Source organism: Nerophis ophidion, linkage group LG22 (assembly GCF_033978795.1).
Source record: "Nerophis ophidion isolate RoL-2023_Sa linkage group LG22, RoL_Noph_v1.0, whole genome shotgun sequence".
Classification (NCBI taxonomy): Eukaryota; Metazoa; Chordata; class Actinopteri; order Syngnathiformes; family Syngnathidae; genus Nerophis; species Nerophis ophidion.
The window spans coordinates 11,022,431-11,048,112 of NC_084632.1; the positions used below are offsets into that span (position 1 = coordinate 11,022,431).

General features: G+C 39.3%; 2 protein-coding genes across 6 annotated transcripts in view; both read right to left on the minus strand.

Annotated features, from left to right (window-relative positions):
• LOC133540574 (arf-GAP with coiled-coil, ANK repeat and PH domain-containing protein 2-like) overlaps positions 1-25,682 on the minus strand; it is a 1,007,806-nt gene that overhangs the window by 151,995 nt on the left and 830,129 nt on the right. The window lies entirely within an intron of this gene.
• ppp1r2 (protein phosphatase 1, regulatory (inhibitor) subunit 2) overlaps positions 1,281-25,682 on the minus strand; it is a 58,286-nt gene continuing 33,884 nt past the window's right edge. Inside the window, exons 2-6 of one of the 5 annotated variants that reach the window (XM_061883262.1) lie at positions 24,669-24,776; positions 24,481-24,564; positions 17,405-17,511; positions 14,229-14,399; positions 1,281-2,842 (exon numbers count right to left, since the gene is read on the minus strand). In XM_061883262.1, the coding sequence (XP_061739246.1) occupies positions 2,805-2,842; positions 14,229-14,399; positions 17,405-17,511; positions 24,481-24,564; positions 24,669-24,776 (508 nt within the window). In that variant the 3' untranslated portion in view covers positions 1,281-2,804. Of the gene's footprint in view, positions 2,843-5,454; positions 10,538-14,217; positions 14,400-17,404; positions 17,512-24,480; positions 24,565-24,668; positions 24,777-25,682 lie in introns of those variants that run through there. The other 4 variants (XM_061883265.1, XM_061883264.1, XM_061883261.1 and 1 more) reach the window with 4 other exon arrangements.

Sequence of the window (25,682 nt, forward strand, 5' to 3'; positions counted from 1 at the left end):
GTGTGGAGTGGTAATCAAGACATACAGTGGGGCAAAAAAGTATTTAGTCAGCCACCGATTGTGGAAGTTTTCCCACTTAAAATGATGACAGAGGTCTGTAATTTTCATCATTGGTACACTTCAACTGTGAGAGACAATGTGAAAAAAAAATCCAGGAATTCACATTGTAGGAATTTTAAAGAATTTGTAAATTATGGTGGAAAATAAGTATTTGGTCGACCATTCAAAGCTCTCACTGATGGAAGGAGGTTTTGGCTCAAAATATTAAGATAAATGGCCCAAATATTTTTTTTCCTTAACACGGATCAATCGTCCTGTCCCCTTAGCAGAAAAACAGCCCCAAAGCATGATGTTTCCAGCCCCATGCTTCACAGTAGGTGTGGTGTTCTTGGGCTGCAACTCAGTATTCTTCTTACTCCAAACACGACAAGTTGAGTTTATACCAAAATGGATACATGGATGATACAGCAGAGGATTGGGAGAATGTCATGTGGTCAGATGAAACCAAAATAGAACGTTTTGGTATAAACTCAACTCGTCGTGTTTGGAGGAAGAAGAATACTGAGTTGCATCCCAAGAACACCACACCTACTGTGAAGCATGGGGGTGGAAACATCATGCTTTGGGGCTGTTTTTTCTGCTAAGGGGACAGGACGATTGATCCGTGTTAAGGAATGAATGAATGGGGCAATGCATCGTGAAATTTTTGTGCCAAAACCTCCCATCAGTGAGAGCTTTGAATGGTTGACCAAATACTTATTTTCCACCAAATAAATTCTTTAAAATTCCTACAATGTGAATTCCTGGATTTTCTTTTCACATTCTGTCTCTCACAGTTGAAGTGTACCTATGATGAAAATGACAGACCTCTGTCATCATTTTAAGTGGGAGAACTTGCACAATCGGTGGCTGACTAAATACTTTTTTGCCCCACTGTATATTTGAGCTCATTTAGTTTCCTTTAAGTATTTTCGGTCCAATGTGGCCCTTTCAACATTTTAGGTTGACGATCCCTGGTCTCCTGCGATGAGGTGGCGACTTGTCCAGGATGTACCTTGCCTTCCGCCCGATTGTATCTGAGATAGGCGCCAGCACCCCCCGCAACCCCTAAAGGGAATAAGCGGTAGAACATGGATGTATGGACCCCTGGTCTACTTAGTTCCTGAGTGCACGATCTGGACTATACAGTAGTCATGGTGTTGTTTTTACATGAAATATGCGGTTAAATAGCGCCCTCAGCTGGCAAGAATCTGTATGAACTCAAGAATGACTCCCAGAAATACAACAACCTGTTTTTAATCGACGGGGAGACAACAAAAAGTACATATAATTTGTGATGATGAACATGCAAAGTGCAAACAAGACACATAACTCCTGATTATTAAAAAAATAAGTGCAAAATGGTGGAGAAAATGAAGCGGGGGGGAATAAAGATGAACATAATGAGACAGTCTTGTCAAATTTTGAAACCATTACCTCTTTATGAATCTGGTCAAGTTTGTGTTAATATATCAGGAATGGGGCATCCTCTAAGCGTGGAACTGCAAAAAGGGCAGTTTGCACAAGCCAGGCTGTTTTCTATTTGCATGACACCATGCTCAACATATCACCTGTCACATCAAGAAAGAAGGAAACAATTAAAAAAACAATACAGGACACTTGTTTTTTTCTTTCACGCTGTACCAAATTACTTTACAGGAATCCATAATAAAGCCAACATTGAAAGTATTTATTCATCAGTAGCATCAGCATGAATTACACCTCCCGATTGGACCTTTTTTTTTTTAATCAGACAGGCAATACATTTTACCTTCTTCGTTAAAATTTACCAGACCAAGATCAAGATATACAGTGGGGCGAAAAAGTATTTATTCAGCCACCGATTGTGCAAGTTCTCCCACTTAAAATGATGACAGAGGTCTGTAATTTTCATCATAGGTACACTTCAACTGTGACAGACAGAATGTGGAAAAAAAAATCCAGGAATTCTTAAGAATATATTTGTTTTTTGACTCAAAATCTCACGATACATGGCCCCATTCATTCTTTCCTTAACACGGATCAATCGTCCTGTCCCCTTAGCAGAAAAACAGCCCCAAAGCATGATGTTTCCACCCCCATGCTTCACAGTAGGTTTGGTGTTCTTGGGATGCAACTCAGTATTCTTCTTCCTCCAAACACGACGAGTTGAGTTTATACCAAAAAGTTCTATTTTGGTTTCATCTGACCACATGACATTCTCCCAATCATCCATGTATCCATTTTGCTATAAACTCAACTCGTCGTGTTTGGAGGAAGAAGAATACTGCGTTGCATCCCAAGAACACCATACCTACTGTGAAGCATGGGGGTGGAAACATCATGCTTTGGGGCTGTTTTTCTGCTAAGGAGACAGGACAACTGATCCGTGTTAAGGAAAGAATGAATGGGGCCATGTATCGTGAGATTTTGAGCCAAAACCACCCATCAGTGAGAGCTTTGAATGGTTGACCAAATAAATTCTTTAAAATCCCTACAATGTGAATTCCAGGATTTTTTTTTACATTCTGTCTCTCACAGTTGAAGTGTACCTATGATGAAAATTACAGACCTCTGTCATCATTTTAAGTGGAAGAACTTGCTCAATCGGTGGCTGACTAAATACTTTTTTGCCCCACTGTATGGAAAGTCCAATAAATCACTTGAGTGGGTTGACCTTTTTTCTTATTCATCAGTAGCATATGATAGTCCACCATTGCAGGATTTCATCTCTTTGGATCCTTCAGTCAAAATCTCTGTTATTCGACTTCGGAAAAAAGTCTGAATCAGTGTCGACTTCTGGACTCATCGACTTGTCTTATAACTGAAATGCAGAAAAAACAAAACATACTACTTGGAAAGTAAGTATCTTCAACGGAAATTCCCAAACATTAAATCATTCAGTGTTAAGTAATGATATTTGTTCATAGAAATTATAAGACAGACTCAAAATCATGGCTGTGTCTCACATTCAATACTTACGTCAGTACACTCTGTACAGTGCACTGCATACAATGAGTACTTTGACATTGTAGTGCAGTCCTAAGTTTATTATTGTTGGTAACATGACCAGAGCAATAGGAATCTGCTTTGTGTTCTCTCCTTTTTAATTGTGAATTGTAACCACGCCCGTTACTCCCCAGCCCGATTTCAGGTGTTTAGTGTACTCAACACACACAGTCTATAACAGACATGGACAAATTAAGGCCAGGGAGCCCGTTAAGCTTTTTAATTTGGCCTGCCGGACATTCCCAAATATTTTTTTTTCAGATTTTTAAGCTGGAAAGTGTAGCTGCCGTTATGATGTGCAGTGATGTTTTTAAATGACCGTAAGTCTTGAACTTTACAAAGTATTTCAATGGTTGGAATCTGCGCTTTTGCATGATATACTAGTTACTAGGGCTGTGAATCTTTGGGTGCCCCAGGATTCGATTCGATTCAAAATCAATTTGTTTTTTCAATTCAACACGATTCTCGATTCAAAAACGATATTTTTCCGATTCAGAACGATTCTGTATTTATTCAATACATAGGCTTTCAGCAGGATCTACCTCAGTCTGCTGACATGCTAGCAGAGTAGGAGTTTTATTTTTAAAAGCTTTTATAATTGTAAAGGACATTTTTTTATCAACTGATTGCAATAATGTAAATTTGTTTTAACTATTAAACAAACCAAAAATATGACTTATTTTATCTTTGTGAAAACATTGGACACAGTGTGTTGTCAAGCTTATGAGATGCGATGCAAGTGTAAGCCACTGTGACACTATTGTTCTTTTTGTTTATTTTTATAAATGTCTAATGATAATGTCAATGAGGGATTTTTAATCACTGCTATGCTGAAATTATAACTAATATTGATACTGTTGTTGATAATATTCATTTTTGTTTCACTACTTTTGGTTTGTTCTGTGTGGTGTTTGTGTCTTCTCTCAATTGCTCTGTTTATTGCAGTTCAGAGTGTTGCTGGGTCAGGTTTGGTTTTGGAATTGGATTGCATTGTTATGGTATTGCTGTGTATTGTTTTGTTGGATCCCCCAAAAAATATATATATATAGTTTTATTAAAGATGAGAATCGATTCTGAATCGCACAACATGAGAATCGCGATTCGAATTCGAATCGATTTTTTCCCACACCCCTACTAGTTACTATGGTAATCCAATTAGTTACTATGGTCATCTATTTAGTTACTATGGTCATCTATTTAGTTACTATGGTCATCTAATTAGTTACTATGGTCATCTAATTAGTTACTATAGTCATCTATTTAGTTACTATGGTAATCTAATTAGTTACTATGGTCATCTAATTAGTTACTATGGTCATCAAATTAGTTACTATAGTCATCTATTTAGTTACTATGGTAATCTAATTAGTTACTATGGTCATCTAATTAGTTACTATGGTCATCTAATTAGTTACTATGGTCATCTAATTAGTTACTATAGTCATCTATTTAGTTACTATGGTAATCTAATTAGTTACTATGGTAATCTAATTAGTTACTATAGTCATCTATTTAGTTACTATGGTAATCTAATTAGTTACTATGGTAATCTAATTAGTTACTATAGTCATCTAATTAGTTACTATTGTCATCTATTTAGTTACTATGGTAATCTAATTAGTTACTATGGTAATCTAATTAGTTACTATGGTCATCTAATTAGTTACTATTGTCATCTATTTAGTTACTATGGTAATCTAATTAGTTACTATGGTAATCTAATTAGTTACTATGGTCATCTAATTAGTCACTATGGTCATCTAAGTCAGAGCAGCTCAGACGAGGCACCAAGCAGTGTGGGTGGAGAGTGTTTCCAGAGCGGCCAGCCTAAAATGCGGATGTCAGGGGCAGATTTTTACAACAAAGTTCTAAAGCTTAGTGGTTTTTCAGATGTATATATATATATATATATATATATATATATATATATATATATATATATATATATATATATATATATATATATATATATATATATATATATATATATATATATATATATATATATATATATATATATATATATATATATATATATATATATATATATATATATACATATACATATACATATACATATATATATATATATATATACATATACATATATATATATATATATATATATACATATACATATATATATACATATACATATATATATATATATATATATATACATATACATATACATATATATATATACATATACATATATATATACATATATATATATACATATACATATATATATACATATATATATATATATATATATATATATATATATATATATATATATATATATATATATATATATATATATATATATATATATATATATATATATATATATATATATATATATATATATATATTTAAACCGTGCTTGTTCATCCTATGATGTGTTTGTTGCGTTTCGCTTGATTGTAAAATATGTCGATCACGAGGGGGTGTGACATTCGTATTTGGTCAATATTCAGTGTTTTATCGTTCGTAGAAAAAAAAAATTAAACTCCATTCCGTTTTATAAGGCGGTCTGTCATAATGTTTTTAGCAATTAGTCAGACTTTATTGTGAAGTTTTGTATTAGTTTTGTATTGTATTAGTAAAAAAATAGACACATTTTTGTCTCTAAAATTGGCCCCTGAGTCAAAATAGTTGCCCAGGCCTGGTCTGTAATCTGCATTCTGGCTGACGATTGCAATACACAATTAAAAAAGGAGAATAAGATATGTTGCGATCGGACAGGCACATTAGGGACAGCTAAGTCAAAAATCAAACGCTTTTAGGAACTAGCACTATGACATATCAAAGGGTAAGTACATAGGTCAAAGTCCGTGCCTTAAGGAACCCATCACGCAGTGTACTCAATAGAGATTTTGAAGCAAAATTTTGCGTCTTCAGGAACCAAGTACGCCGTGCACTCAGTCGACTTGTAAAAGGATAAGTGCGCGTGTCAAAATCAATGTCTTAAAGGCCTACTGAAAGCCACTACTACTGACCACGCAGTCTGATAATTTATATATCAATGATGAAATATTAACATTGCAACACATGCCAATACGGCCGGTTTTGTTTACTAAATTACAATTTTAAATTTACTGCGGAGTTTCTTGTTGAAAACGTCGCGGAATGATGACGCATGTTTGTGACGTCTCGGGTTGGAGGGGACATATTAGCCCAGCACCACACACGGCTAAAAGTAGTCTCTTTTCATCACATAATTACACAGTATTTTGGACATCTGTGTTGCTGAATCTTTTGCAATTTGTTCAATTAATGATGGAGACTATAAAGAAGAATGCTGTTGGTGGAAAGCGATGTATTGCAGCTGTCTTTAACAACTGAGACAAAGCCAGTGTTTCTTTGTTTGTTGTGAAGCTTTAACACAGAGCGGTCAAGCGAACATGGTTTGTACGTCAACCAGCAAGTTTTTAGATGGGAAAATTGTGATATTAAGTCGGCTCTTACCGGAGACTTCAGTGGATTATGGGACTTCCACCTGCAGCTCAAAAAGGCAGCTGTGATCTTTGCTCCTTCATCGGCTTATTTGAGAGACACCGGCGTTCACCGCAGCCATCCGACTTTGAGGTATGTCTTTACAATCTCACTAAAACAATATTAAAACAATAAGCCGATAAGGGATCTTCCAGAATTATCCTAATAAATGTGTCTAATTACATCTGAAACGGTCCCAATGCGGCCGCCTGGAGCCGTCGCTTATTCTTCTTTTTTTTTGTGCTTCCCTCTAACTTTCCTTATCCACAAATCTTTCATCCTCGCTCAAATTAATGGGGTAATTGTCGCTTTCTCGGTCCGAATAGCTCTTGCTGCTGGAGGCTCACATTATAAACAATGTGAGGATGTGAGGAACCCTACAACCTGTGACGTCATGCGCACATCATCTGCTACTTCCGGTACAGGCAAGGCTTTTTTATTAGCGACCAAAAGTTGCGAACTATATCATCGATGTTCTCTTCTAAATCCTTTCAGCAAAAATATGGCAATATGGCAAAATGATCAAGTATGACACATAGAATGGACCTGCTATCCCCGTTTAAATTAAATAATCTCATTTCAGTAGGGCTTTAAGGAACCAAGAACGCAGTTTACGCAGAAAAGATTGAAGCCAAAATACATAAGTGCGTGTGTCAAAATCTGCATCTTAAGCAACCAAGTACACAGTGTACTAAGTACACCCTTTGAGGTGTATGTGCCCAAGTGTGTATGTCAAAATACTCATCTAAACGAACCAAGTGCGCAAAACTACGTACGTGCGCATGTCAAAATCTGTGTCTTAACGAACCAAGTACACAGAGTACTCAGTAGACTCTTTTTGAAGTGTAAGTACCTAAGTGTTAAGTCAAAATACAGGAACTAAGTATTCAGTGTACTCGGTAGACATTAAAGCGTAAATATGTCATTTTGCATGTAAAAATCTGCATCTTAAGGAACCAAGTGTAGTCAGTAGAGCAGGGGTCGGGAACCTTTTTGGCTGAAAGAGCCATAAAAGCCAAATATTTTAAAATGTATTTCCGTGAGAGCCGTATCATATTTTTCAACTAAATGCGTGCATTTTTTAAGTAAAACCAACATTTTTAGAGTATAATAAGTCTCTAATTCTTTATAATAACATTGCTATTTCTTGAACTGGTGGGGTAGAAAACGGATGGATGGATTAAAATGCATGAGAATGTTATATATTTTGAAAGTTACTTTTAACATCGTGATTACCAGCGGAACTATTCATTATACCGGGCGGTATAGCTCGGTTGGTAGAGCGGCCGTGCCAGCAACTTGAAGGTTCCAGGTTCGATCCCTGCTTCCGCTTTCCTAGTCAATGCTGTTGTGTCCTTGGGCAAGACACTTGACCCACCTGCTCCCAGTGCCACACACACTGGTTAAATTGTAACTTAGATATTGGGTTTCACAATGTAAAGCGCTTTGAGTCACTTGAGGAAAACGCGCTATATAAATATAATTCACTTCACTTCAGATCATTTATCGTGTTACGCAATGTCAGCTAAGATTTATCTGAGAGCCAGGAGCGGTCATCAAAAGAGCCACATCTGGCTCTAGAGCAGTGGTTCTTAACCTGGGTTTGATCGAACCCTAGGGGTTCGGTGAGTCGGGCTCAGGGGTTCGGCGGAGGTCAAGACACACCCGACTCATCTAGTAAATAAAAACTTCTCCCTATTGGCGTATTGCGGATATGGCAACAGCAGAAGTCACACTGATTTGCAGGTGTGTAATTTGTTGTGAGTGTTGGCTTTGTTCTTTGAACAAAGTGTTCATGTTGTGCACTAGTAAAAAAACATCGTAACACTTTAGTATGGGGAACATATTCACCATTAATTAGTTGTTTGTTAACATGCAAATTAGTAACATATTGGCTCTTAACTAGTCATTATTAAGTACTTATTAATGCCTTATTAGGCATGGCCTTATTATAACCCTAAACCTAACCAAATAACTCTAAATTAAGTCTTTGTTACTTAGAATATGTTCCCTTAGTGCAGTGGTTCTTAACCTTGTTGGAAGTACCGAACCCCACCAGTTTCATATGCGTATTCACCGACCCCTTCTTTAGTGAAAAATAAATATATATTTTTTCAAATTCAAGACAAAGTTATATGCTTTTTTTTTTACTGCTGCACAAAATGAACCGTGCATGAACATCACCTTGTTCCAGGAACAAAACCAACACAGTGCATGAACTCACAACTAATTACACTCCTGCAAATCCGATGGAACATGATTGGGAACATTGTTTGGGGGTATCCATAATTTACCGATAGGGAGAAGTTTTTATTTACACGAAGAGGCTCCACCGAACCCCTTAGGCCAGGGGTAGGGAACCTATGGCTTTTGAGCCAGATGTGGCTCTTTTGAAGATTGCATCTGGCTCTCAGATAAATCTTAGCTGACATTGATTAACACGGTATGTAAAGGATGACAGGGGATGCAAAAAAATAACACTCCTGCCTACTTTCTCTTGTTAAATTCTTATTTTACTGTTATATTTGTATTCCCATTGTTGCTTTTTATTTTTTATTCTTATTGTAAAATGTCTCTATTTTGTTTCCATTTAAACCCCCATTATTTACTTTTTTTAAATTGATCTCAACTCCGTACACTGCTGCTGGAATTTGAATTTTCCTGAAGGAGCTCTCCTGAAGGAATCAATAAAGTACTATCTATTTTTTATTATCTATTTATCCATCCGGTTTGTACCGCACCTGTTCAAGAAGTCGCATTAATGGTAAGAAGTATTTCATTTATTGTTGGTTAGCTTCAGAATAACATTGTTAATAAAAAAAGAATAAGAAAGCTAACATTGTTATTAAAAAAAGAATAAGAGACTTGTTATACTCTAAAAATGTTGGTTTTACTTAAAAAATGCACGCATTTAGTTGTATTCAGTCTTAAAAAAAATATTATATGGCTCTCACGGAAATACTTTTTTAAATATTTGGCTTGTATGGCTCTCTCAGCCAAAAAGGTTCCCGACCCCTGCCTTAGGCCAACTCACCGAACCCCTAGGGTTCAATCAAACCCAGGTTAAGAACCACTGCCCTAGTGTCCAAAAAACTCTAAATTAAGTCTTTGTTACTTAGAATATGTTCCCCATACTAAAGTGTTACCAAAAATTTAGAACTTTGTCTAGAATTTGAAAAAAAAACTAAAGAAGGATGCGGTAAATGCGCATATGAAACTGGTCGGATTCGGTACCTCCAACAGGGTTAAGAACCACTGCTCTAGAGCCATAGGTTCCCTACCCCTGCAGTAGAGATATTGAAGCGTAATTACCTAAGTGTGCGTGTCAAAATCTGCGCCTCAAGGAACCAAGTATATAGTGTACTCTGTAGCGATATTGAAGTTTAAGTACATACGCGTGCATGTCAAAATCTGCAACTAACCAAGTACACAGTGTACTCAGTAGAGGTATTGAAGTGTAAGTACATAAGTGTGTGAATTGAGACACAGCCCTCTGTTTAGAACTCACACCGTGGAACTACATTATATCCACGTGGCTGTTAAATTAAAACTGCCCTGATATAAATTCAAAAAGAAGCAAAAAAGTAGGTGACGGATTAAAAGCAGATCCTTGAGACGCCTCCAGCCGGCTTCCCTTGGGCTTCTTCAAGGCTGACCTCGTAGCTCCAAGGCCTACTGAGGGACGGTCCCAGCAACTGTCCTCCAAGGCCTTGAACTTACTTCCACAGTCAGAATCATAGTCTTCAGTGCGGCCTTGTCCATGGAGAGGGGAGGGGGGGGCGTAGCGTCAGTGGAGGACATTTATCACTAGGATATATTGCACCTTTTGGGAATCGTGGAGACAGATGAATGACTGTTTGGAGGCGTTTTGATGAGTGAAGCGGTGTCTTTGCTTGGCCCGACATAGGAAACACGCAGCGCTGTGGTACTGTCTCGTCTGCATGGTAAGCCGACGCACTCATACTGGAGTGTGAGTACGCATGCCTCGTCTAGGAGTCCAGAGAATCAGCTAGAGAGAACCGGAGAGTAAAGACAAACGTTTGAGATTACTCATGGCACTTTTAAATGGAAATGAAGAGGAGTGCACCACTACCGTGTCCACAACTACAAGGTGGGGCTAACTAGGGGTTATTGACGGCTGTCCACTTTGCTGCTCATCATATTCGCTTGTGCAGCGTTTAGGCAAGAGGGACAGTGAGTACCTGCGACTGAGGAGAGCGTTCACTAAATTTAAATAGTATTTTTATTCATCCATCCATCCATTTTCTACCGCTTATTCCCTTTTGGGGTCGCTGGCGCCTATCTCAGCTACAGTCGGGCGGAAGGCGGGGTCACCCTGGACAAGTCGCCACCTCATCGCAGGGCCAACACAGATAGACAGACAACATTCACACTCACATTCACACACTAGGGCCAATTTAGTGTTGCCAATTAACTTATCCCCAGGTGCATGTCTTTGGAAGTGGGAGGAAGCCGGAGTACCCGGAGGGAACCCACGCATTCACGGGGAGAACATGCAAACTCCACACAGAAAGATCCCAAGCCTGGATTTGAACCCAGGTCTGCAGGACCTTCGTATTGTGAGGCAGACGCACTAACCCCTCTGCCACCGTGAAGCCCTATTTTTATTTATATTCATATCTCATTAAAAATACATGATATTTTGGAAATAATTGTTTAAAAACGCGAATTTACGCGTCTTTGCGGAAATTTCACACGCCTGCTGTCTTTGAACACAAACATAATGCTCACATGTTCCAATTATATTTATTACTATAAACATGTACCGTATTTTTAAACGGTTGATTTATATAAGCTAGTAAGGTAAAGTGTTGTACCTGACAAGTTTCGACTACCTTGCTTCTGCAGCCTTCATCAGAGGTATCATGTGATGTTAGCGTGACGTGTTATATGGATTGAACCATCCCACCTGAAGTGGTGGGATGGCGGCCAAGGTCATTAGAATGGAAAGCAACAAATTCCATCAGTGGATCAAAGAGACGGTTGAAATCAGGAAGCGGGCCCCAAAGACTGTCAACAAGGAGGAAGGAGCATACCAACTATCCCACACCTGGGACACAGTCCTGCAGGGCCGCCCCCTGCCGTTTGGTACACATCTAGACGACAGGGGGCACCCCGCCCTACCCCCGGCGCACACAAGGGGACGCCGCCATCCCACCAGTTCAGGTGGGATGGTACAATCCATATAACACGTCACAGACAACGTCACGCTAACATCACATGACACCTCTGATGAAGGCTGCAGAAGCAAGGTAGCCGAAACTACTCAAGTACAACACTTTACCTTACTAGCTTATATAAATCAACCATTTAAAAATACACATCAGTAGGCTAAATCAGTGGTCCCCAACCTTTTTGTATCCGCGTTTAATAGTCCCGTGGCCCGGTGGGGGGGGGAGACAATCCATTTTGGATTTTTAAATTTTTTTTTTTTTTGTCATGAAAAAGGGACGTTTTTGTGGTTGGTGCATCAATTGAAAGTGTATGTTGTGTTTTTATGTTGATTTAATAAATTAAAAAAAATAATTTAAAAAAATGTATTTATTTATTTTTTTTTTTATGCAAATGAATAAAAAATTATTCTGCGGCCTGGTACCAATCGGGCCACGGCCCGGTGGTTGGGGACCACTGGGCTAAATGAACCTCTTCAACATAAAACATGTACCATATTTTTCGGATTATAAATCGCTGTTTTTTTCATAGTTTGGCCGGAGCGACTTATGTCTGAAATTATTAACACATTACCGTAAAATATCAAATTATATTATTTATCCCGTTTGCGGAAGAGACGAAGAAAATGTCAGCAATCGTCACACACACGTCAATCAATAAAAATTTGGCGGGGGAGGGTCATGGCAGAAGTGCATTGTGGGTCATGGGATGCTAACTGCTATATGCTACTGCCGTAGCTATTTAAACGGATCATTTCAACGTTGGCGGTAACTTATAAAAACTGAGAAGGGCTGAAGAAAAATGGCACCGAAAAGGAAATCATGTACTGCAGATTACAAGCTGGACGTAGTGAAATATGCAGCAGAAAACGACAAAAGGAAGCGGTGCATACCTTTGGAGTTGGCAGAGTTGTTTAGAAGAGACATCGAGGAAGAAGATTTCATGGGATTTATCGATTGGGAGTGACAGATTGTTTGGTAAACGTATAGCATGTTCTATATGTTATAGTTATTTGAATGACTCTTACCATAATATGTTACGTTAACATACCAGGCACCTTATCAGTTGGTTATTTATGCGTCATATAACGTACACTTATTCAGCCTGGGTGTCAAACTCTGGCCCGTGGGCCAAATTTGGCCTTTTGTGTAATTTAATTTGGCCCTTGAGGTAATATCAAATTAAGATTAGAGTTTGCCCGCCATTATTATACAGGGGCGGTGCCGCTGTAACAACACATTTGCCAACCCTCCCGAATTTCACTGCCCCTACCGTAAATCTCCCGGGGCAACAATTCTTCCGAATTTCTCCCGATTTCCACCCGGACAACAATATTGGGGGCGTGCCTCGAAGGCACTGCCTTTAGCGTCCTCTACAACCTGTTGTCACGTCCGCTTTTCCGCCATACAAACAACGTGCCGGCCCAGTCACATAATATCTGTGGCTTTAACACTGACGAATGAATGCATACTTGGTCAACAGCCATACAGGTCACACTGAGGGTGGCCGTATAAACGACTTTAACACTGTTACAAATATGCGCCACACTGTGAAGCCACACCAAACAAGAATGACAAACACGTTTCGGGAGAACATCTGCACCGTAACACACGTAATACCCAAACCCCCTTGCAGCACTAACTCTTCCAGACGCTACAATATACACCCCTGCTACCACCAAACCAAATCCGGTCCCCCCCAATTTTTATTTACATTCTATTTGATCTGCCATTGATATTGTTAAATTATTATTGATAGGTTGATTGGCAACACTAAATTGGCCCTAGTGTGTGAATGTGAGGGTGCATGTTGTCTCTCTATCTGTGTTGGCCCTGTGATGAGGTCGGGACTTGTCCATGGTGTAAATGCCTTCCGCCAGAATGCAGCTGAGATAGGCTCCAGCGACCCCAGAAGGGACAAGCAGTAGAAAATGGATGGATAATTTGAAAATCGACTTTGCATATCACTATAAAGTTATATAAGCCTTACTTGTTCAATAGTCAATGCAAAACTTGTTTGGATCCCTATTAAAAGGTTAATTTCCTCAACCTTGGCCCGCGGCTTTGTTCCGTTTAAAATTTTGGCCCACTCTGTATTTGAGTTTGACACCCTTGACATACATCATATATCTGTTGTCTGCCCTAAATGTCAAAATATTTTTTGTTTATATCCCAACCATACCCCTTCCCCCCCAAAAAACAGAAAACATATGGGTTCTCATCTGAAAGGATTGCTTACGCATATAATACAAAAAAAAGCGACTGGCTTTTTCTTTTTATTGGACATGAAAATACAGCTTCCTCTCCTCAAAAAGCAGTGGGGGTTGCTGTTGACAACCTCCCCATTTCAAAGGCAGCTCAGCCTTGTGACAACAAAAAGAAGCGACCAAGTATACGTTTTTCATGTTTTTTTACTCACTATGTAGTCATTTGTTCTTCATGCAATTATAGTAAAAAGTAGTAGGCAGAACAACTATGCTAATCTAAAGTGACGCACTTTATTCTCACCTTGTGGCGGATCCACATTAATCTCCTCCGCCTCCTCCGTCTCATCCCTCATCTCCTCGTCCTCATCTTCGTCTTCCTCCAGCTCGCTGGCGATGAGCTGTCTCGCCAGTTTGATGTTGAGGCCCTCGTTGTAATGCTTTTTCCTCATCATCTGGAAATGTTTCTTTTTGGCTGCGGAAGAAGTCAGTATTATAAATAAAATAAACTCAATGTACAATAAAGTGGTATACACAATAATGTGAAACATACCACTAGATCTGTCATTTGTGTACCCAGGAAGTATAAAGTATAAATGTATGACGTAATTGACTGTATTAATTTTGAACTCCTGTTATATGCTCAGTTATATGCAGCAGAGTTTCCCTTACATGTAATGTAATGGGGGCAGCCCGCCAAGGCAAAATAAAAGCTGCTACACCTTAATAATTACCCTTTTTTTTTTACATCAAAACAAATTAAAGTAGTAGTTTAAGTTTATTTCGAAGATGTATAAAGTTTCAATATGTTAAATTACATATTGTACATATTTCATTTTTTTCTCTTTACAAGTGGAGTGAAAGAGGCAAAGCGTATTTAATCCTACCCCCTTTCTACTTCACAACAATTACTAACACACATGTACACTTCCTGTTCCAAATGTGTACATTATCCATCCATCTTCTTCATATCCGAGGCCAGGTCGCGGGGGCAGCAGCCTAAACAGGAAAGCCCAGACTTTCCTCTCCCCAGCCACTTCGTCCAGCTCTTTCTAGGGGATCCCAGGGCGTTCCCAGGCCACCCGGTAACATAGTCTTCCCAACGTGCCCTAACATAGTCCCTAACATAGTCTTCGGACGTGCCCTAATCACCTCCCTAGGGAGGCGTTCGGGTGGCATCCTGACCAGATGCCCAAACCACCTCATCTGGCTCCTCTCGATGTGAAGGAGCAGCGGCTTTACTTTGAGGTCCTCCCGGATGGCAGAGCTTCTCACCCTATCTCTAAGGGAGAGCCCCGCCACCCGGCGGAGGAAAATCATTTCGGCCGCGATCTTGTCCTTTCGGTCATGACCCAAAGCTCATGACCATAGGTGATGATGGGAACGTAGATCGACCGATAAATTGAGAGCTTTGCCTTCCGGCTCAGTTCCTTCTTCACCACAACGGCTCGATACGGAGTCCGCATGACTGAAGACGCCACCACGATCCGCCTGTCGATCTCACGATCCACTCTTCTCTCACTCGTGAACAAGACTCCTAGGTACTTGAACTCCTCCACTTGGAGCATCATTTCATTGAGTTATTCATAAGTGACTTAACTAATTATAAAGATAACTGTTGTATTTAAAGTGGTTTAATGTAAAATGTGTATCCATTTCTTGAGTGGAGGAGTTCAATAAATGGAAACACATTTTACATTAAACCACTTTAACTACAACATAACTCAATAAAATGATGTATCCTTTTCAAAACGTTCAAGACGTTTATCATTATTCTTCTTCTTTGTAGTTTGGGAACACTTGTAGTTGGAACAGTTTCTTAAACTGGATCTTTTTAGTACATTTTTGGACTTTTTTTGCTTAACCCATTCCATGATTTAACACTGATATCCTAAATGTTTTAAGTGTTGAACGTGCATACATTTGCTAATATTTTTTAAATTAGATTTTTCTCCTAAGTTATATTTCTCTTCTTTAGTTGAGAAGAACTATTGTACATTCTTGGGTGGCAGGTTAGTTTGTTTTGTACATAATTTTAGCTGTTGCAAATGCAACAAATCAAGAAATGTCCAATATTTTTGATATAATAAATAAAAGGTTTGTATGTTCTCTAACTCCAACATTGTGTATTATTCTAACTGACCTTTAATGTAACACTTTTAGTAAACAAAGTGTACTTTTCTTGTTATTTCCCCATTTTTCTACACAATCACTTAGTTATGGTAACACTAACGAGCAGTAGAGAATCCATCCATTCATTTCCTACCGCTTGTCCCTTTAGGGGTCGCTGGAGCCTATCTCAGCTGCATTCGAGCAAAAGGCGGCGTACACCCTGGACAAGTTGCCACCACACATTTTGCTTTATTTATTCCATCCATCCATCCATCCATCCATCCATCATCTTCCGCTTATCCGAGGTCGGGTCGCAGGGGCAGCAGCCTAAGCAGGGAAGCCCAGACTTCCCTCTCCCCAGCCACTTCGTCTAGCTCTTCCCGGGGGATCCCGAGGCGTTCCCAGGCCAGCCGGGAGACATAGTCTTCCCAACGTGTCCTGGGTCTTCCCCGTGGCCTCCTACCAGCTGGACGTGCCCTAAACACATCCCTAGGGAGGCGTTCGGGTGGCATCCTGACCAGATGCCTGAACCACCTCATCTGGCTCCTCTCGATGTGAAGGAGCAGCGGCTTTACGTTGAGCTCCTCCCGGATGACAGAGCTTCTCGCCCTATCTCTAAGGGAGAGCCCCGCCACACGGCGGAGGAAACTCATTTCGGCCGCTTGTACCCGTGATCTTATCCTTTCGGTCATGACCCAAAGCTCATGACCATAGGTGAGGATGGGAACGTAGATCGACCGGTAAATTGAGAGCTTTGCCTTCCGGCTCAGCTCCTTCTTCACCACAACGGATCGATACAACGCCCGCATTACTGAAGACGCCGCCCCGATCTTTATTTATTATTTAAATTTAATTATTTCTTGCTAAATATTATTAGGTTCTCAATCATATGTAAATTTGGGGGGAGGCATGAAAACATTATGTCCCCAAGGGGGAGCATGATGAAAATAATTGAGAAGCACCATCAGTGGTTCTCAATTATTTTTCACCAAGTACCACTTCAGAAAAAACTCGGGTGCTTCTCAATTATTTTTCCCAAAGTACCACTTCAGAAAAAACTTGCCGCTCCAAGTACCACCATAATGACAAACAGTAGCGTAGTAGGTCTAAGTATTCAGTAAAAACAAGACAGAGGTTTTATCTAACAAAAATATTTAACATTTTGACCACTGTATTACTACACACAGTTTGAACAGTAACACTATGTTTGAATATATGAACTGTACTTTAATCAAGTGATTCTTTGGCATACTACAGTTTGAGAAGCACTGGTCAGGAGTGAACAGAAAAAAATGTGTTTTGGGGGAGTAGGGACGGCGCCAGTCCTGTTACGTTCTGTAAAAGAAAGAAATTAATCAAATGTCTAACCTTGCTCCTCAGGGGTCAGCTCTTCTTCCTCCTCCTCACTGCTCTCCTCGTCCTCTTCTTCTTCTTCCTTCATAAATCGAGGTTCCGAACACTCTGCCGCTTTGAGCCTAGCCAAAAAAACAAACCGTTTTCAGTCATAGATGTTGGATGAACTTTGAAAGTGGCCGTATTTGGAGTGGAAGCAGATGGAGAGAGAAATAGAAATGAGGTGAGGGGGAGGAGTGCTGGAGCATGAAACAAAAATAACTGAGTTACCGTGCACGTCTCTCACACACAATAGCGGCGGACCGAATGAATAATGCTTTATGGCTGAGCGGATGGTGGTGTGTGCCCGTGGGGGAAAAGCCATTTACTGTACTACTGCTCTCCTACAAACTGGCAAGATTCAGTGTGTCAGCTTCAAAACGCACCGACAACATAGCTGATACTCAAAGAAGATGTGGACCAAGTAAGACAGAACTTTCATGTATTTAGTAGAGCTGTGAATTTTTTTGGGCACCACACGATTCGATTCTTTGAGGTAACGATTCCATTCAAAATCGATTCTCGATTCTAAATCAATACTATATCAATCAATCAATCAATCAATGTTTATTTATATAGCCCAAAATCACAAATGTCTCAAAAGACTGCACAAATCATTACGACTACAACATCCTCGGAAGAACCCACAAAAGGGCAAGGAAAACTCACACCCAGTGGGCAGAGAGAATTCACATCCAGTGGGACGCCAGTGACAATGCTGACTATGAGAAACCTTGGAGAGGGCCTCAGATGTGGGCAACCCCGCCTCTCTAGGGGACCGAAAGCAAGGGATATCGAGCGGGTCTAACATGATACTGTGAAAGTTCAATCCATAGTGGCTCCAACACAGCCGCGAGAGTTCAGTTCAAGCGGATCCAAGACAGCAGCGAGAGTCCCGTCCACAGGAAACCATCTCAAGCGGATCAGCAGCGTAGAGACGTCCCCAACCGATACAGGCGAGCGGTCCATCCTGGGTCCCGACGAGCGGTCCATCCTGGGTCTCGACTCTGGACAGCCAGTACTTCATCCATGGTCATCGTACCGGACCCCCTCCACAAGGGAGGGGGGACATAGGAGAAAGAAAAGAAGCGGCAGATCAACTGGTCTAAACAGGAGGTCTATTTAAAGCCTAGAGTATACAGATGAGTTTTAAGGTGAGACTTAAATGCTTCTACTGAGGTAGCATCTTTAATGGCATTGGGTGCCAGCTTAATGATTAACTACATTCCTCTAGGGCCTGGTGTCAAACTCTGCCCCGCGGGGCCAAATTTGGCCCGCCGTGTAATTTTATTTGGCCCTTGAAGCAATATCAAATAAACATTATAGCTGGCTCGGCATGCACCGATTTCCCGAGAGACTCTCAAATTTCAGTGCCCCTCCCGAAAATCTCCCGGTGCAACCATTCCTCCGAATTCCACCCGGACAACAATATTGGGGGTGTGCCTTAAAGTCCCTGCCTTTAGCGTCCCCTACAACCTGTCGTCAAGTCCATTTTTTCTCCTCACAAACAGCGTGCCGGCCCAGTCACATAATATATGTGGCTTCTACACACATGTAAGTGATTGCAAGGCATACTTGATCAACGGCATACAGGTCTCACTGAGGGTGGCCGTACAAACAACTTTAACACTGTTACAAATATGCGCCACACTGTGAACCCATACCAAACAAGAATGACCAACACATTTCGGGAGAACATCTGCACCGTAACACAACAGAACAAATACCCAGAAACCCTTGCAGCACTAACTCTTCCGGACTGCTACAATATACACCCCTCCCCCGCTACCAACAAACCCCACCCCCCCCAACCCCGCCCACCTGAGCCCCAGACATTAACTGAGCAGTAAAAAGGCCTGAATGGTTGATTTATTCATTGTTATTTTATTTTCAAATTTATTAGCCTGTGGAAAAAGTTAATGTTAATATTTACCTCAGAAGGCTGCAAATACAAAAGAGGCATTAAATTTAAATTTGATTTGATATGCCATTGATATTTTCTAATTATTATTATTTGAAACTCAATTTTGCATGTCACTATAAAGTTACATTAGCCATGCTTGTTCAATATTCAATGAAAAACTTGTTTGGGTCCCTATTAAAAGGTTAATTTGTTCAATCTCGGCCCGCGGCTTTGTTCAGTTTTAAATTTTGGCCCACTCTGTATTTCAGTTTGACACCCCTGCTCTAGGGCTTGGTGATTTATCGATAGTCGATATATCACGGGTCAAGTAGGAATATGTCGAACAGACAACCGTAATATGTCAAGTGTAGGGAAAAAGCGTTGCTACAAAAAGAAGCATTACTGCTAATATGTAGCATCATCTGAAAAGTCACCTGCTAGAGAATGAAAAGTGCTTGAAACTCCGCATGTCAACATCTCCGTTCGGTGCCACACATTTCCACATAAACACCGTATGAAAAAAATAGTCAGCAACAGGAGATAATGTCCGCAGGAACCTACCACATAACCAAAGACATAAACTAATTGATTTCCTATTATGCAGCTCATTTTTATTTGACACTTATTGAAATATCTTTTGTGACATCATGCACAAAAGTGCACTTAATTAGTTTATAACTACTGTAGTGGCGTTCTGTACAAAAAGTGCACTTTAATTTTTGTGTTTTGATAATCTTAGTGACATCATGCGCAAAACTGCACTAATAGCTTGTTTTAAAATGGCTCTTACAATCTTGCACTTTCTCTTTTGAAATGACATGAATGTTTGTGCCACTGCTTAAAAACTGTTTAATAAATACAGTTTTGGTCAATTGACTTAGTTGTGATTTACCTCTCTGCATTAAAATTTAAAATGAACATATATCAATGCAGTGTGAACAAGAATGTTTTAATGTAGACACATAGAATCATCATACTGCTGTGATTATATGCATCAAGTGTTCATTCAAGGCTAAGGCAAAATATCGAGATATATATCGTGTATCGTGACATGGCCTAAAAATATCGAGATATTAAAAAAAGGCCATATCACCCAGCCCTACTTGGGGGTAACGATTCCATTCAAAATCGATTCTCGATTCAAAATAAATACTTTAATGACATTGGGTGCCAGTTTAATGATTAAGTACATTCCTCCATAAAATAGATTAAAAACAATTTTTTTTAAATTCTATATTACTTGAAATGAACCTGTTTTTTTTTAAATAAAATTCTACCCAAACATTTAATAAATATATATTTGTATGTATACACATATACATATATATATATTTGTATATATACACATATACATATACACATATATATGTATATATATATATATATAATTTTTTTTTTTTTTTAATCAATTGTCTCGTTAAAAATAAGAATGGCAGCAGCCCTAGTATTCAAAGAAAGTGTATTTGTAGGAAAGAAGAATGAGCAAGGAGGTCATAAAGGAACAGCTGATGTCCGGGGGCTTCAAGAGGATGTAAACAAAGGGAGGTTAATTGACTGGCTAGCCTGGAGCTAATCGCTGTCCCAGCACTGCACCACTCACTTCCATTAAATGGTAGGAAGTAGGATGCACGATTCTGCAAAAAATGTGAATCACCATTCTTGCTCAAAACAAACTGCGAGATCTTTTTTTTTTAATTGCACGCACGCCTGCCACCCTTAAAAGGAAGGTCCCTAAAGGACAGTAGGTGAGGCACTTTCTTGATAAACATGAATAGAAAGACTAATTTTACGAGAAAAACACGCTTGCTAACTGGACAGTATATTCATTCATGCACTAAGCTCAAGTATTAATAAGTTCTACTAAAAATTAATTAATGTTGATGAATGATCCCGCCAAGTCCCATGATGACCTGGCCGGTGCAGCCTGAGTCATCACTTATCAAAGACACAACCTATCAAAGGATTTATTGTGTTTTTTTTTGCTTTTTCTTCCACTTTTTTTGCCATAAAGATGGACTCTCACACAAGGTCCACTTTTTAAAAACATATATATTATTTCCATTTATTATACGGAATGGACTCATACTGTCTTTAGGTAAAATGGAGTGGTGATTGTTTTTTTTGGTAAGTTACTGGCCGATAATTTATTATTTATTTATAAGTCAAGCTCATGACACAGTAAGGTGAAAGATGCAGACACGTTTGTTACTGGATACTTTTGCTTTGGGGGACTTTGTATGTGCAAGTCAGTGTTTTTTCCAAAAATATGTTTCTCAGCAATTATTTTTATGCGCTGTAGAGATACTCAGTTGTAATACACTCTTCCACCACGTGTGGCAGTAATGACAATATCAAACAAACAGAAGAAGTCTGTAACTAAAGCCATGGAGAAGTTTCTTGAGTGCAAAAATGATTGACGAAAGCTGTAATGATGTGTTTGCACTTTAATTTAATTGACATTTTAGTTAGGAAACATAACCATTAATACTTTTGTTCATTTATTTTAGCACAACATAATGTATGTAAATGTATTTGTCACCAGTTATTTATGAGTTCCTTCTAATGTAGTATATTTTTTTAGTACTTATTTTTGTAATCAGCCAGACCTAAGCCTTGATAATAATTCCATCCATCCATTTTTCTACCGCTTATTCCCTTTCGGAGTCGCGGGGGGCGCTAGCGCCTATCTCAGCTACAATCTGGCGGAAGGCGGGGTACACCCTGGACAAGTCGCCATCTCATCGCAGGCCTTGATAATAATCCTGGTGATTATCAAACTGTAAGTAGCTTAGCTATTACGATTGAATACAGTTAAAATCAAGAGTAAGATTACTAATTCAGAGTTAATATTTAAGTGGGCCTTGGACCGCTGTATAATATCGTTAGTTCACTTACTTTAACACCTGTATGACACAAGAATGTTGAAGTCTTGTCTTTATGTTTTATGATGGAGACAGTTAGACCCGAGTTTGATGTATTTTGTAGAGCTGTGAATTTTTGGGCACCACACGATTCGATTCGATAATTGGTGGTAGGGCTGGGCGATATGTCGATATACTCGATATATCGCGGGTTTGTCTCTGTGCGATATAGAAAATGACCATATCGTGATATTCGAGTATACGTTCTCACGCAGTCGCTTTTAGCTGCGGGCATTACACTACAGGCGTTTCTCACTCTCTTGTCTCTTTTTCTCACAGAGTCATACAGTGGGACAAAAAAGTATTTAATCAGCCACCGATTGTGCAAGTTCTCTCACTTAAAATGATGACAGACGTCTGTAATTTTCATCATAGGTACACTTCAACTGTGAAAGACAGAATGTGAAAAAAAAAAATCCAGGAATTCACATTGGAGGAATTTTAAAGAATTTATTTGTAAATTATGGTGGAAAATAAGCATTTGGTCAACCATTCAAAGCTCTCAGTGATGGAAGGAGGTTTTGGCTCAAAATCTCACGATACATGGCCCCATTCATTCTTTCCTTAACACGGATCAATCGTCCTGTCTCCTTAGCAGAAAAACAGCCCCAAAGCATGATGTTTCCACCCCCATGCTTCACAGTAGGTGTGGTGTTCTTGGGCTGCAACTCAGTATTCTTCTTCCTCCAAACACGACGAGTTGAGTTTATACCAAAATGGATACATGGATGATACAGCAGAGGATTGGGAGAATGTCATGTGATCAGATGAAACCAAAATAGAACTGTTTGGTATAAACTCAACTCTTTGTGTTTGGAGGAAGAAGAATACTGAGTTGCATCCCAAGAACACCCCACCTACTGTGAAGCATGGAGGGTGGAAACATCATGCTTTGGGGCTGTTTTTCTGCCAAGGGGACAGGACGATTGATCCGTGTTAAGGAAAGAATGAATGGGGCCATGTATCGTGAGATTTTGAGCCAAAACCTCCTTCCTTTAGTGAGAGCTTTGAATGGTTGAACAAATATTTATTTTCCACCATAATTTACAAATATATTCTTTAAAATTCCTACCATGTGAATTCCTGGATTTTTTTTCCACATTCTGTCTCTCACAGTTAAAGTGTACCTAAGATGAAAATTACAGACCTCTGTCATCATTTTAAGTGGGAGAACTCGCACAATCGGTGGCTGACTAAATACTTTTTTACTCTACTGTACATATATCATATGTACATACGTCACATACGTATACGCACTCGCGGAGCACAGAGGTCGCGGCATGGGTGACGTTAGCTGTGGTGCGAGTGGTAATACGAGAAAAAGAAGGTGTGAATCTGGTAACAAATGAAGGAAGAATTAATTCCCAAGAAAAACAGGAGGGGGTCCATCGTCTGGCGGGGGTTTGGCTTCAAGCGGGAATATGTCAAACAGACAACCGTAATTTGTCAAGTGTAGGGAAAAAGCGTTGCTACAAAAAGTAGCATTACTACTAATACATAGCATCATTTAAAAAGTCACCCGCTAGAGAATGAAGAGTGCTTGAAACTCCGCATGTCAACATCTCCGTTCGGCGCCACACCAAATACATGCCGAAGCAACCATTTCCACATCAACACCGTATGAAAAATAGTCAACAACACAAGGAGATAACGTCCGCAGGAACCTACCACAAAGTGAAGGACATACACTATTTGATTTCCTATTTTGCAGCTCATTTTTATTTTGACAGTTATTGAAATATCTTATGTGACATCATGCAAAAAAGTGCACTTTATTTTAAACTATTGTAGTGGCGTTCTGTACAAAAAGTGCACTTTAATTTAGTGTTGTTTTGATATGTCATCTTAGTGACATCATGCACAAAAGTGCACTGATAGCTTGTTTTAAAATGTCTGACAATCTTCCACTGTCTGTTTCGGAAATGACATGAATGTTTGTGCTACTAATTAATAACTGTTTAATAAATAGAGTTTTGGTAAATTGACTTAATTGTTGCTTCTCTCTCTGCATGAAAGTTTAAAATGAGCATATATTAATGCAGTATGAACAAGAATGTTTTAATGTAGACACAAAGAATCATCATACTGCTGTGATTATATGCATCAAGTGTTCATTCAAGGCTACGGCAAAATATCAAGATATATATCGTGTATCATGACATGGCCTAAAAATATTGAGATATTAAAAAGAGGCCATATCGTCTAGCCCTAACCCGAGTTGTTCTTACTTTGATGTCAGGTCGTCCGCATGAAGCGCCCCATGACCCTCCGAGTCGCTCAGCGCCCCCTCATCCTCTTCGTCTCCAACCATCCTAAAGAAAAAAAAAAAGCACACGTATTAAATACCTCAAAACAAACACAAATTGAGTTTTTCATTCACCCGATGAAAAAAATGATTTATTTGAATTTGACAGACCTGTTATAAGGCGTGCTGGGCTCATCTATCTTCATCAGGCCATAATCTTTGTCTGCTGGATGATAAGTAGCCAGGATGTTCATCTCATCCCACTTCTGGGACTTCTTCCTGCGAGAAAAGAACAAACAAAAAATGAGTTAGAAGTAATGGAGAGCCCAAGGACAGGTGAGTGTGTTGTGAGCACTGCTGCTTCCATTGCTAACAACCTCCATGCTTCCTCCAGGCCTCCAAACAACCACATTTAAAAACTGGGCCTGAACATGACCCAGATCGCACTTGCCAGCTTTATTTTGGGAACACTCAGGACCAAATGCATGGAAATGTCATCACAGGAAGACCCGCTTAGGTCGGTCCCGTTTATGTCATCACTTATTGTTAAATAAGTGTACGCTAAAGTCGGCAAACATGGTCAACCGATGTTTGTTGACAAGATAGAAGACACGAAAGAGTCGTCCCCTAAAAAAAATTAAAAATAAAACAATCCTGTTTATGTTGATAACCTGTCTACGTTAACCAACTTATCAAAACCCGGCCTGCAAAATACTTCACTATTGCTAAAGCCTGCATCATTGACCGCTTGTGTTGACATAACATTTGAGACCCAATAATAAAAAAAATAATAACATGGTGTTTATGTCAAAAACCCATCTAAGTTGATAAAAAATGTAATACCTGGTCCACTATGTTTTAAAAAGGTCCCACTTGTGTCAACATACATGGTCGACCGCTTATGTCTACATAAAATTTGAGAACCAATGAATAAAAAACACACATGCTGTTTAGGTCAAAAACCCGTCTAAATCAATCAACAAATAAATTCCTGGTCCTCTATGTTTTAAAAAGGGCCCACTTAAGTCAACATACATGGTTGACCGCTTATGTTGACATAAAATTTGAGACCCAATGGAAAAAGAAAAAAAAAACACATGGTGTTTATGTCCAAAACCCGTCTAAGTCAATCAAAAATTTAATTCCTGGTCCACTATGTTTTAAAAAAGTCCCACTTATGTCAAC